General features: G+C 43.8%; 1 protein-coding gene across 1 annotated transcript in view; it reads left to right on the top strand.

Moving 5' to 3' along the window:
- The first annotated feature begins 6,176 nt into the window (after positions 1-6,176).
- SLC45A2 (solute carrier family 45 member 2) overlaps positions 6,177-14,562 on the top strand; it is a 141,730-nt gene continuing 133,344 nt past the window's right edge. Inside the window, exon 1 of the mRNA XM_073681493.1 lies at positions 6,177-6,710. Within this exon, the coding sequence (XP_073537594.1) occupies positions 6,263-6,710 (448 nt within the window). The 5' untranslated portion in view covers positions 6,177-6,262. The remainder of the gene's footprint in view (positions 6,711-14,562) is intronic.

Genomic DNA, 14,562 nt, shown 5'->3' with positions numbered 1-14,562 from the left:
CACTGGGCATTAAATAACTGATGCCCCTGTCTCTCTTGAAGTCGTTGTAGACGGGAACACACTTGGGATAGTACTGACGCAGCCTTTTTACCTCATGCGCTGTTCTGGGGTTTGGTGAGATTTGGATTTGCTTTTGGGGCCTCCTCCGTGTCGCAGTTACCAGTTGCCCTGCACTGGCAACCTCCTGCCTTTTAACCTCAAACGACCGTGACCATTGGCATTCCTTGGCATAATGTCCTTCCTCACCACATCTTAGACAGTGAACACACACCGTACTCCGATTTGATGAACGGCACGCTTCACAAGCCGGGTGTCTTCTGTTTTGGAACCCACTCCTGGGTCTGAGGGATACAGGTTCTGGCCTGGAACGAATCAACTTTTTCACCTCAATCAATTCGGCTCACAGTTCTCCTATTACTTCCTGCCAGTCAGCGCTGGCGGTCCTCTCTTTTGTTGGTGGCTCTGGAGGGTCTCCATGATTATCTTTATCATTTTTTCAATTAGGAAATTCATTCAGAATGCCAGGACCTTATAAGTACTGTTTCAGCTGCAACTTGATGTCTTTACTGATTAACCCTGTTCCCAATGATCTCAAGAACTTCTTCTGGACTAGTCCAGCATCAAACCTCCGCTTCTACACTGTGTTCCAAATTATTATGCAAATAATATTTTCTCAGATTTTACCAAATTACCTATATGAATTGCAGTCATTGTAATTTTCCAATCAAATAACTATTAGAGTACAATTGAAAGGTTTTTGTACAAACTGCCTATGATAACAGTATATTTTTTAAAAAATTAAAAACTCAAACTGTACTCAAAATGCATGTTCCAAATTATTATGCACAGCAGAGTTTTCAACCTTTTCATTTTAATAAAGAACAAAAAAATGGTCATTTTTGAAATTATAAGCATTAGCAGGTTATTACAAACTGAAATCAAACAGTTTTCAACTCAAAACTTTATTCTAGGTGATGCTACATTTGCACATAGGACCCCTTGTTAGAAAGGAGCTTCTGAACTCTCTCGGCCATTGCATTTGTCAGGTTTTGGATGGCTTCTTCTTTAATTGTTTTGCATGAGGACAGAATACCCTCCCAGAGCTGTTGCTTAGATGTGAACTGCCTCCCGCCATCATAGACACTCCTTTTGATGATGCTCCAGAGGTTCTCAATGGGGTTGAGGTCAGGGGAGCATGGGTGCCACACCATAAGTTTGTGCCCTTTTATGCCCATAGCAGCCAGAGATGCAGATGTGTTATGTGCAGCATGAGACGGGGCATTATCATGCATGAAATGATCTCGATGGTCCAGATGGATGGAGTGGAGGATGGCTGGTTGATGGACACTCCATGCAAACACGGCTATGGTGATAACAAGGAGGAGGTGGAGTAATGTTTTGGGCTGGAATCATGGGGAGAGAGATTGTCGGCCCCTTTAGGATCCCTGAAGCGGTAAAGATGAACTCCCTAATGTATGTGGAGTTTCTCAAACAGCACTTCCTTCCATGGTTCAAGAAGAAAAACCGTGCATTCCGCAGCAAGATCATTTTCATGCATGATAATGCACCGTCTCATGCTGCACATAACACATCTGCATCTCTGGCTGCTATGGGCATAAAAGGGGACAAACTTATGGTGTGGCACCCATGCTCCCCTGACCTCAACCCCATTGAGAACCTCTGGAGCATCATCAAAAGGAGTGTCTATGATGGGGGGAGGCAGTTCACATCTAAGCAACAGCTCTGGGAGGGTATTCTGTCCTCATGCAATACTATTAAAGCAGAAACTATCCAAAACCTGACAAATTCAATGGACGAGAGAGTTCAGAAGCTCCTTTCGAACAAGGGGTCCTATGTGCAAATGTAACATCACCTAGAATAAAGTTTTGAGTTGAAAGCTGTTTGATTTCAGGTTGTAATAACCTGCTAATGCTTATAATTTCAAAAATGACCATTTTTTTGTTCTTTATTAAAATGAAAAGGTTGAAAACTCTGCTGTGCATAATAATTTGGAACATGCATTTTGAGTGCAGTTTGAGTTTTTAATTTTTTAAAAAATATCCTGTTATCATAGGCAGTTTGTACAAAAACCTTTCAATTGTACTCTAATAGTTATTTGACTGGAAAATTACAATGACTGCAATTCATATAGGTAATTTGGTAAAATCTGAGAAAATATTATTTGCATAATAATTTGGAACACAGTGTACATCTCTGGATGCAAACACCAGTCTTTCCTTCAGTTCAATTGCTCTGAACAAGAAACTTTGGGGTGATTCATTATTTTTCTGTGAGAGGTTAATGAGTCAGTAGAACAACTCTGAAGTACTCTCTTCTTTATAGTGCCCTTTTAAAATCATCTTCAGCTGTTGCAAGGTCAATTGACTCTTTGTTTCTAGCATACTACGGAGGTTCAATCCTGGGCTGATCGCTTTCACCACCCCCTCAACTATCTCATCTGGCTGGTAGCCTTTCTGTAAGCCTGCATCGATCTGGTGCAACAAGTTCATATAAGACAGTTTCTCTTTCTGTTCACACTCTCCAATCTGTCCCAGGATCTTGAATTCTTTCCTAATGGTGATTTGTGGTGTTAGAGAGGACTGTCTTTCTGATTTATCTAACCCAAACAGGTTAAAGGTTCTGTCTAAGTCTGTCACCCATTCAGAGGCTTTGGTCGATTCCTGCAGGGCTGTTAGGGCTTTGAGTTGTTCTTTTAATTCTTGTAGTTCAGTCTGCAGATGGAGATTCCCGCTTTTGGTAATTGGTGCCGCCCCTCCATCCTCCAACTTCAACCTGGTTAGAAACTGTGTTAGCTCCTGGAGGAACGTCCCCATGACGTCTTCAGTTTTTCTGCCCCAGCTCATCCATTTTTGCATTAATGGCAGCTAACAGTTGACTGCGGTTGTGTGCTTTAGAAATCTGTTCTTCTGACATCTTTATATGTTCTGCTACTGTTGTCAATTCTTCACAGGCTAACTGAAAAAACAGCTAACTAGTTCTGTCCATTTGTATTTCCACATCCATTGCTGCTAGTGAATTTTCTTTAGGGCTGGTCCCCTGGTGTAGCAGAGTTGAATTGAGGTGCTGTGCTGCTGTGTTTTTCTAGAAACTTTTCCTCTTCTCCCTCTACATGCTAATTCCCGCTCAAGACTCCCCGTAGGGGCCACCAATGTTACACGCCACTAGGTTCAGATAGGGCGAGACGGGTTTCATGAATTCTTTGGAATCCTGGGGAACCATTACTCAGGGCGACCATAGGCTGCAGCTACTCTCAGGCACACAATAGATTCAGTTGCTGACCAGACACATCTGACAAGAGTCTTGTTTAACAGTGGAATTTAATCTGATGCACGCTCAGGGCAATTCAAAGATATTAAAGCAACAATCTTCATTACAGTACAGTCTCAGAAAGCAGGTACAGTAACGTCAGGGTCTTCAGTAGCATAATTCAGCACAGATTCGATCTCTTGGCAGCACACTTCTATGCATAAACAGCAGGCTTTTTATTCACAAGGACTCACTAGTACACATCATTCTTTATCCTGCATGGAGATGGAGGGGGGAGGGTTTGATGAGGGAGATAATCCCTGTGACACAATTCCTTCCAGTCCTTATCTTCCTGCCCGATAATACTCTGCACTGTTAGTTCAGGGAGTCTATCTGACCTGTGTTTAGTTTCTCTCCTGATCTGAATCCTGTTCAGTTGCCTTCTGTCAGATACAGATAACACACTACCTTTCTCTTCGGCTTCAGCCAGACTACAATAACAAGTTCCCCACAATCCCCCTGGGGCTCTGCTAAAACACTCCCTGTCTCCTGTGACTGTGTTAACCCCTCTAGTTGCTGGATGCTTCTGAAGCACAACAGTTCCTGTCTCCTGTGCTTGTGTTATTTGTAATAGTTGCTGGATGCCTTTGAAGCAACAGCATTACTTCTGCATATCACAGTACGGACCCCGAACTTTACTGTTCGGGTTCGCCCATCACTACTCATGAATATACCTAGAGGTATATTGCAGTTTTTGGCAATGATTTTTTGCAAAAATACAGTTCATATAAGATAACTGATTTCATCCATATATTCTTGCCAGACCACAGGTTTCATAATCCGACACCCAGCATCATATAAAATGTAGTAAATTATGGTCACAAGATCCAAAGTCATGTTGGAAGCTGTGATTGTACGGGTGAGAAAATATAGGAAAAAGCAGTTGTGTGAGCTTTGGCTTTGACTGCTCTGTGTGTATGCACCCTAAGGCCACGTTCACACGTTCAGTATTTGGTCAGTATTTTACATCAGTATTTGTAAGCTAAAACCAGAAGTGGGTGATAAATACAGAAGTGGTGACATGTTCCTATCATACTTTTCCTCTGATTGTTCCACTTCTGATTTTGGATTACAAATACTGATGTAAAGTCCTGACCAAATACTGAACATGTGAACTTGGCCTAAGGCTATGTACCCACGATGAGCTTTTGGTGACTTTTTGACATTGCAAAATTTCTGCACCATTTCTGCACTTATTATTCGAATTAGGTTACTTGCTTTTTTCATTGCGTTTTTGTGTGTGGTTTTTTAACGTGTTTTTATCTAGTTTTTTTTTGTCTCTTTTTGGTTCGTCATGCTTTAAATAAAGCTGCTTTGTTTTTGATTCTTCCTGGTATTTGGCCTTTTCAAAACTTTATGTAGTTAGGTGCAGATTACATGCGATTTTTATGTGTTTCCACAGCGAAAATGCACTAAAAATGTATGTGGGTTTTTTTGCCTGTGGATTTTCTGCATCTAATGCAAGTCTATGGGAAAAAATCTGCACAGAAAACTCAGCGTTTAAGAGAAATTGACATGTTGCGAATTTGAAACCCGCACTGCAGGTCAGTTACCCTGAGTAAAAGCAAAGTGGGCAGGAAATTTCTATAAATCCAATCTAATCTACTTTTTATGCAGAGAATATACACAGCATCAAAAACGCACAAAAAGTTTTGGGTGAGTTTTTGACACTGTTTATTTTTGAAAAAAATACAAGTAGCCTATCTTATTTAAGGGGTACAGAAATGCTGCAGAAAATCTGTAACACCAAAAAGCTCTTCATGGGAACATAGCCTTATAGTGTACATGGTGCATGTTCTTCTACATTGAAAAAGACCCAGCATGTACGTTCTTAAAGGGATCCTGCCATGTCCTCAAATGCTCTTAACCTGCACATGGAGTTAATTTACAGCTTAATAGAGTTACAAAGCTTCCTGGCTGCCCTTACTGAAAGCACAGCTGCTGGGAGAAAAAAAAACTTTGTTCCTCCTGGCAGCCCCTAGCTTTCAGTTACCATTCAGCACACAGTGAGCCGTGGTGACTGTAAGCAAGCGCCAGCACTTTAATAGACAGCTCGCTCAGATGCAGAGCGATCTTCACCTTGGTAAACTCAGCAGCGGCAGCGGCGTCTACATGTGGGCGTAACTTTGGAGAGGTTTTGGAGGAGTTTTTCTGTTCTAGAAGCAGTTTTGAAGAACCCTGAAATAATTTTGGTTTGAACATTTTTTTGCAGCTTTCTTCACACAGTTTGAAGCTGATTCCGCCTGGATCCTCTTCAAAGAAGCGAAAGGCACTTTTCTTTTTCTCCAGGAGTTTTGCAAAACCTCTTCAGTGAAAAAAAAAAAAAAAAAAAAAAAAAGCTCAAAAAACTTCTCATTTAAACAGCAAAGTGGATTTATCACAGAAATGAATAAGAAGAAGGTTTGGAAAAGGTTTTGGAGTGGAAAATTCTTCCTATTTATTTCTATGGAAAATCTACTTCAAAACCTGTCTGCACCGAGTCTAAGGCGACGTTCACATGTTCAGTATTTTACATCAGTATTTGTAAGCCAAAACCAGGAGTGGGTGAAAAATACAGAAGTGGTGACGTGTTTCTATTATACTTTGTTTGTTTCATTGTTCCTCACTTGGTTTTGGAATACAAATACTGATGTAAAAACAGTGACCAAATACTGTACGTGTGAACATGGCCTAATAATCCTGACCTGATATTGCAGACACCTTGCTTTATAACGAGGCACGTTACATATGATATCTCGCCGGAACATGGAGTAAATGAACCCCGTGGAGTTAAGACGTCTGAAGTTGACATTCACATGACTTTTTTTTTTTTTTTTTTGCTTTCTCCCAAACTTGTGATCGTCCAGCTATGTGAGGAGTCACGCCTTCCCTAAGCCTAGAAGCTGGAAGCTGCTCCATTACAAAGGAGAAAGCGTCTGACCCTCACTAACAAACCATGACTCTCTCCAAGGATGTGGAGTATCAGGCCCCTACTACTACTCTCATCATTGCAGGAACAAGCATGCAACCCCCTCCGGCTGACATTGACTACAGCAGCAGCCTTGAGCAGATGGAGGGGGTCTTCAATTTGGTGGAGCCCCCCAGAAGGTCGACTGGCAGGCTTATCATGCACGGCATGGCCATGTTTGGTAGAGAGTTTTGTTACGCGGTGGAAGCTGCGTTTGTCACCCCTGTTTTGCTGAGTGTTGGACTCCCTAGGAGTTTGTACAGCCTGGTCTGGCTCATCAGCCCCATCTTGGGTTTCATTCTCCAGCCGGTGGTAGGATCGGCCAGTGACCACTGTCGGTCTCGCTGGGGGAGACGCAGGCCTTATATTCTTACGTTGGGGATTTTGATGATTTTGGGTATGACGCTCTACCTCAATGGTGACACGGCAGTAACCGGTAAGTAGAATAACTCATTCATTATAATACACATTGTGGGAGATATATTAAAACTGGGGCAAATGGAAAATGGCGTTGTTTACCTGGCAACCAATCAGATTTCAGCTCTCATCTTTCAAAAGCCTTTTTTTAAATGAAAGCTGATTGGTTGCTATGGGCAACTGGTTTCCACCATTTCCTAGCCTAGGCCTTAGGCCATGTTCACACATTCAGTATTTTGTCAGTGTTGTTCATCAGTATTTGTAAGCCAAAATCAGGAGTGGAACAATCAGAGGAAAAGTATAATAGAAACACGTCACCACTTATAAGTACATAAAATACTGACCAAATACTGATCATGTGAATATGGCCATACCTAACGTTCTGATTCCTATAGAAAACTACACTTAAATATATGAAGTTGTCATAGCAACCAGTGTCTGAATATTAAGGATTTTAGCTCAGTGCCAATATAGTACAAAGGGGCACAAAATATATAAGGCGACTTGGCGGTACTTTGACTTCAGGTTTATTAATTTAGATGAAGAAAGAAACCCGCAGTCCTATGTAAAACCAGATATAAAATGGAAACAAGAAACCCGCAGTCCTATGTAAAACCAGATATAAAATGGAAACAAGAAACCCGCAGTCCTATGTAAAACCAGATATAAAATGGAAACAAGAAACCCGCAGTCCTATGTAAAACCAGATATAAAATGGAAACAAGGAACCCGCAGTCCTATGTAAAGCCAGAAAAAAAATGGAAAATGTCAGCTCTGCTACATTTAGGCTAGGATTATACATTGACAGTCATCCCATCTCATAACTTCTATTGATTTCATATGATGTCACATTGCGACTTGCCGCGACATCGATAGAGTCACAAACGTCATCAAATATGTTGGGCTTCGTGTTGTAAGACTCAAGTGGCACGAGAGTCGCTCTGCCTTAGACTTCAATGTGAGCCGCACGCGACTTATCAGTGATTTGGAAATTTTTAATTTTTTTCCACAGCAAAGTCATAGCTTTAAAAAATAGCCACATGGCTTAAACTTGTTTCTAGCTGCGTGACACTATCGTCATTGGGTGCCAGTCTTTCACTGTGTTTTTTGGAGGGGGGTTTGCTATGATTTTCTAAAATTTCCGCTGCAGTTTTCCTGCAATTTCACAAAATCTTTGCAAAAAACTCAATTTGTGATTACAAATATCAGACGCGTGCAGCACACACACACATCACTCAGGCGTCTGACGCGTGCAACACACACACACATCGCTCAGGAGTCTGATGCGTGCTGCACACACACACACACACACATCGCTCAGGAGTCTGATGCGTGCTGCACACACACACACACATCGCTCAGTTTCATCCAAAGAAGGTGAGAGTGAAGCGACCTATTATCGGCTGCTGACTGGCTGCAGGGCTCATGTAGCATAACAAGGTCACGCAAGCCCTGGGAGACGCAATGCCATCATGTCTGGAACAGCACCGACACCGCACAGGCTGCTGTTTTTATTTTACATTGGTTAATATAGCAATTGAGAAGTGGCTTTCTAAGTAGTGGGCATCCCCTTAAAGGGGATATCCGGGAATTAAAAAAAAAAATGCCTAAGTACTAACAGGCAGCTAGTTTCTACCTACTTGCCTGTTGTGCCCGGTGCTGTTTTCTGGCTGCACGCAGCAGTCACAGACTTCCTCTGACGTCACATCAACAGGGCAGCAGTTTCTCTTCCTGTTGACAGGGTGGGACTACTGGCGTCATGATGATTGACAGCTGGCTCTCCGCTGCCTAATTGGAGAAAGCCAGCTGTCAATCAACATGACACCAGTAGTCCCGCACAGTCAACAGGAAGAGAAGCTGCTGCTCTGACAGGGGGCACCTGAATCTCCAACAGAAGCCTCTGTTGGCAACTACCTGCTTAGTCACATTTTTTTTTTCTTAAGGCTCCGTCACACTAAGCGACACTACAGCGATTCCGACAACGATACGACCTGTCAGGGATCGTTGCTGCGTCACTATGTGGTCGCTGGTGAGATGTCAAACAGTCAGATCTTCCCAACGATGCGGCGACCCGTAACGTTCTGTATAACGATGCACGCCTATGTGTTTCTGTGTCTGAGTCATTAACAAGGTCGTTGGTAAGGTGTCAAACACACCGATGCATGCTACCCAGCGGGGCCTCAACGATCAAAGAAATGTCCAGACCTTTCCGACACGACCAGCGATCTCACAGCAGGGGTCTGGTCGCTGCTACATGTCAAACGTAACGAGATCGCTACTGAGGTCGCTGTTGCATCACAAAACTTGTGACTCAGCAGCGATCTCGCTAGCGATATCGCTTAGTGTGACGGGGGCTTTAAAGTCCCAAATATTCCCTTTAAAGCCCATTGTCACAGGTCAATAATCAGGAATGAGTGTTCCTAGAGAGCAAGTGACCCTACCGGCCAGTCTAAAACGCTTGTTTTTCAGGGAAAATTATTTTTAAATGGGTTCGCCGATCTTATAAGTAACGTCTGCTGAATCATGACAATCTGCGCTGCGCTTACTATCATGGTATCTCTGTATGGGTGGGTGGTCTCATCCATTCTTTCAATAGAAGAGCATAAAGGGAAGCCAAATGAGACCAGTCGGTGCCTGATCGCTACTACCTTGGAGAGCCCTCATTGGTTAATGCAGGAACCTATCACACAGTCTCTGCCATTGCCAAGAGCTTGTAATAACCAATGAGAGTTCTCCTTTGCGGTGATTGGTCATTGAGCAGCAGAGGAACTGCCGGCCCCAGCGGTCTACAGCTTTATGCAAATAGGAGCTGTGAGGGCCCCATGTGGTCTGGGTCTCGCGGGTTGTGCACCCATTCGAGTGGCTTTGCAAGTAACAATTTTTCTTTTTCGGAATGACTGTATAAAGGAAATAAATCGATCGCTAAAAATATTTAGTCAAAAATACAAGACCTCATTCAGATCTCAGCATCTCACAGATGTGAAAACCACAGATAATTCATGTGCCAATTATAGTCTATTGGGCTGTTTTTATGTCTGCTGTGTGCGTGTTTTTTTTTTTTGGGACATTTATGTTTTTCTGAGACTTTTCTTTTGTTTTTGATCCGATTTGCAGATCAAAACCACCTATTCAAATGAACGGGTCCATGAGAAAAAAAGCATAGCATTCGAATGTAGAAATGATCAATAAAGGTTCGATCTACCCAGAATCGGCATGCAGTTCGGTTCTCTGGCGCAGGGGCTAGTAAGTGGCAGTGGTGCCCAGGATGCCGGGCAGAGGATTACTGGCTCAGATGTCAAAGTCTTGGGATTTTACTGTAGTTAGTTGGCTGGATGTAAATCAGTGGATGATTGCTACTTCACTAGGGTTGAATGAATCTTTTGAACTTCGATTTTGTTGCCTTTGATTAATTTTCCTCCCAAAATTGATTTTTGATGAATAAATTAACTGCGAATCTCAATTCTAAAAGGCCTCCAATTGTCCTGTTTAGTATCCGAAACAACATGATTATATTACATTCTCCATACAATATAGCACTGAATTCCATGAAATAGTTTCGATTATTAAAAGATTCCTTCCTATGCTGAATCATGATATTAAACTCGCACAAATTTTACAGAACACGGATATAAGATTTGTAGCTAAAAAAGCCTGTACTTTGGGTAGTAATCTTTCACCCAACTATTATATGGATAAATCATTGCCTGCCAGTAATACAGGCACATGGTTATCTACAAAAGGCTTTTTTAGATGTGGTCATAATATTTGTAAGTCCTGCAATTATGCAAATGTTTCCCCAACCTTCGTATCTTCAACCAATGGACGTGAATATTCTATTAAGAGTTTCATAAACTGCAATACGACTTCTGTGGTTTATGTAATAGAATGTGTGATATGTAGGATGTACTACAGGTCCTCTTAAGAAACGCATTCGTAGACTGGAATTGGATGTTTTGCCCCAGGTACATTTCGCCCCCGCACATTTCACCCCAGCACATATCGCCCCCAGTTCGAAATGTGCGGGGGCGAATCTTCCTGGGGGCGAAATGTACCTGGGGGCGAACTGCTGGGGGCGAAACTTCCTATAACCTTCGTAGACCTATTTCTGACACTACTAGCACCTCTGCGACTAATATCTCTGCGGTTTCAAAGCACTTTACCACTAAACACGGGGGAGATACTCGATATCTAAAGTACATGGGTATAGAAAAAGTTTTTAAACCCGTCAGAGGTGGTGACTTCAGGAGAAAAATTCTGAATAGAGAGAGTTTTTGGATTTTTAAATTACAAACCCGTATCCCTTATGGTTTAAACACTCACCAGGATTTAATTCTACAGTACAATTGATGTTAGTTAATTCATGAGTTGGTTTTCTGGGGATTGTTTTTAGCAGTTTTCTTTTCTTATGGAGCTCGCGTTCCTCATATTGCCCGCTAGCTGTGTTGCTGATTTGAACCCTTTTCCTCCCATTTAGACAGCTTGTTATTTCATTCACTAATGAGTGCACCTGTTTCTGGATGGTGGCTTACTAACCCTATATATGTGAGTTGCCTCTTTTTGACTATAGATCATGAATAAGACTCAGTCTGAGTCGAAACGTGTCGATTTGACTGATGTAATTCCTCACTGGAGCAGATTGATGTGATGCTTGTATTTCTCGGATGAACTCAAAGATTTTTTTTTTTATCTTGGACTCAATAAATTACGACTATGTTTTAACTTTATCCTACTCTGGAGATTTTCCTCTTTTCTCTTAATTGTCCTGAAAAGACGCATGTGACACTGTGAGGTCTCCTAGGAGTGTAGTGAACCCCATGTGAGTTCTCAAAAGTAAACTTATCAACTGACTTCTGCTGCCCAAACAGCAGGCAGCATGAATCAGAGCCTGGTGCACAGTTCCAGCCAGGTATATTGTTTTATGAAATGCTCCGGTGTTTCGGAGAAAATAGCTTTAAAGATTCGGCTGCTGCAGATGATTGACAGCTCTTGCATAACAGAGTACCTATCAATCACCTCTAGAGGCGCTGGGAAGAGTCGGCTAGGGGCAGAGCCGGACTAGTCTACTCTATATAGTATTCTACTATACTTTAATTAAAAAGTCCCTATCCTACACTATTTAACAGATTTATTTTTTTTACTACTTCCTTTTTGAGAACACTTTGTTTGAGAATCCCATTGCATGCTGGGATACCAAAGCAAAGCATCACCAGGGGGCAGAGGCTGCAGTCACTGCAGCAGCTTCTGTCCCTATCCTGAAACGAAGCATCATCAGTGAGCATCGTTTCAGGGGCTACGTGAGTCCATGCTCTACTGAGCGTGTGTCGGTTGTTAATTCCAATGGATGCTCAGTAGATTCTTGTCACTGTGTGATGTGCACAATGACAGTGCACTCTCTCTCCGGTTAATGTGCTCTTGCAAACTCTGATCGGAAATAACGAGCCAGCAACAAAGCGCACTGACAGTACACAGTGTACTCTTTTTCAATGCAGGTCTGCTAACATTAGGACCATGGCTCCTTCTCCTTCAGTGCTTTTCCCTATCTGCCTAACAAGAGGAACCTAGTTCTTTTTGCCCACTTAGCTCCTACCACCTGGCCCCCTATCCACTGGCTAACTAGGTGTTGCAGGCCCCAAAATAGAAAAACTGCATATCAAAAATAGGAATGCATTCTATAACCATTAAATCTTCAAGGGGGAATGTCGACAGCTTCTCCACTCACTCTTTTACACAGCCAGGCTCCAATTCATGCGGTTCATGTTTTCTGTAACATGAATCACTTGACGGGTTCCCTTTAATGCAAACACAGCCTTCTTAATCTGAAAGTGACCTTAACATATCTGGCTAGGGAAAAAAGAGGGGACAGGACAAAAAAATCTAGGTCATGTCCCAAAAGCCAGCACGTCCAACAGGCCACAGTAGTCGGGTGGCATATATGGCTCTATATTGGACAATTACAACAAGGAAGTGTGCACATTTTTTTTAATGTTTTTAGAACACATGCACTTTACCCCCTAACAGGCTGCACTACACCGTGTCATGTAATAGCTCCAAGGCATGATAGGGAAGCCCATGTGGCTGCGCCAGATGTCATGAGCCCGCTCTATGGCTGATGTGTGAAATGGTACCAGGCGCTTTGCAAATTGTTTGAATTCGTTGGGACCTGCGATTTCCAGAAAAGTTGATTCACAGGGAAGTGATTGGCTCATCTCTACTTATTACCAATCTGCAGAATAGATGATTACTTGCTGATCTGTGGACGTCCAGTACTGGTTGGCAGATGCGGGAATTTTTATCTCCAGAAGAATGGCGTAGTGGTGCACATGCACGACCGCGCACAATTCATTCCCAGTTGGGCTGTCAAGCGCTGTGCTTGCTTTTTTCTGGCAGCTCCAAAATAAATGGAGCGGCGATTGGGTGTCCAACCTGCAGCACCATCTTGTAATTGGGTTAAAAGTTCCCTGATCTACTGATTAGTGTAACATACCTGGCGGCGTCCTTGCATAGTGGTCCATCTCCCACTGTGCAAGAGCGCGCACTTGATCTCCAATCTAGAATGTCTCTCTGGCTTCCCTCCATGCTGTCTGTTTGCTTCTGTTTCTGCTGCTTAAGGGAGGCGCCCGATCACTTCCTGCTTTTTGTACCTGCTGCAGACACAACCCTTGTGCGTCCTCAGCCTATTGCTGTCTGTCACCTGGTATTTAAACCAGCTGCTCCAATTAACCCATGCCTGAGCATCTTGCCCTGTCAGTTGGCTTCTTGTCTCTGACATGCCAGGTCCTGTGTATGTTACCTGTCTTGCAGTATCTGTTCCCGTGTCTGTACTGTGTCCTACCTGTGTATTCTAACCTGCAATCTGTACACGCTCTCTAGCCTGTTGTCTTCTGCCTATCCTGGAGGCTGTATTTCCAGGCCCGTGTGAACACGCTCCTAGCCTGTTCTTTCCGCCTTCTAGGGGCCGCATACCTAGACCTGTTCCTGTATCTTGCCTGTTCTTGTCTGTATACTCTCCTAGCCTGTTACCTGTTTTTCTCCATGTCCGTACCTTCACTTTTCTTGCAGAATCTGATCCCATACCTATCTCCTACTCGTTGTCTCTGTACTCCCGTTTGTGAGTTTAGAGTCCACTCGCTACTTCATTGCAAGCATCCTGTGTGTATCTGGTTCTGCCTTTCCCTTCCAGTCTGTTCCGTGTGAACAGAGCCCTGTCCCCTCCGCTCTGCCTTGCTTGCCCCTTCGGCGGTTCTTGCCTGCTCAGCCCTGTCCACCGCGTCAGCGGTTTCGCTTTGCTCAGCCCTGTCCACCGCGTCAGCGGTTTCGCTTTGCTCAGCCCTGTCCACCGCGTCAGCGGTTTCGCTTTGCTCAGCCCTGTCCACCGCGTCAGCGGTTTCGCTTTGCTCAGCCCTGTCCACCGCGTCAGCGGTTTCGCTTTGCTCAGCCCTGTCCACCATGTCAGCGGTTTCGCTTTGCTCAGCCCTGTCCACCGCGTCAGCGGTTTCGCTTTGCTCAGCCCTGTCCACCGCGTCAGCGGTTTCGCTTTGCTCAGCCCTGTCCACCGCGTCAGCGGTTTCGCTTTGCTCAGCCCTGTCCACCGCGTCTGCGGTTTCGCTTTGCTCAGCCCTGTCCACCGCGTCTGCGGTTTCGCTTTGCTCTGCCTTGTCTACCGCGTCTGCGGTTCTGCTCTGCTTGGCCTTGACTATCTCACCTGCGGTTTCGCTTTACTCTGTTTGTTTACCGCATCTGCGGCTCCGAATTTGTCTCCCAGTCTGTACTGGACCCTACCCAGCCTGCGCTCTAGTCTGCCTGTTCCTGTATTCCCCGGTGTGGGTTAACAGCCGTGTCCGGAGTCTGACCTGGAGTAGACCCTGGTCCCT

This window comes from Phyllobates terribilis, unplaced genomic scaffold (genome assembly GCF_046119375.1).
Source record: "Phyllobates terribilis strain yellow unplaced genomic scaffold, ASM4611937v1 Scaffold_1__5_contigs__length_1240528914, whole genome shotgun sequence".
Classification (NCBI taxonomy): domain Eukaryota; kingdom Metazoa; phylum Chordata; class Amphibia; order Anura; family Dendrobatidae; genus Phyllobates; species Phyllobates terribilis.
The sequence above is the reverse complement of the archived record's forward strand: the minus strand, read 5'-3'. Positions and strand labels throughout refer to the sequence as shown.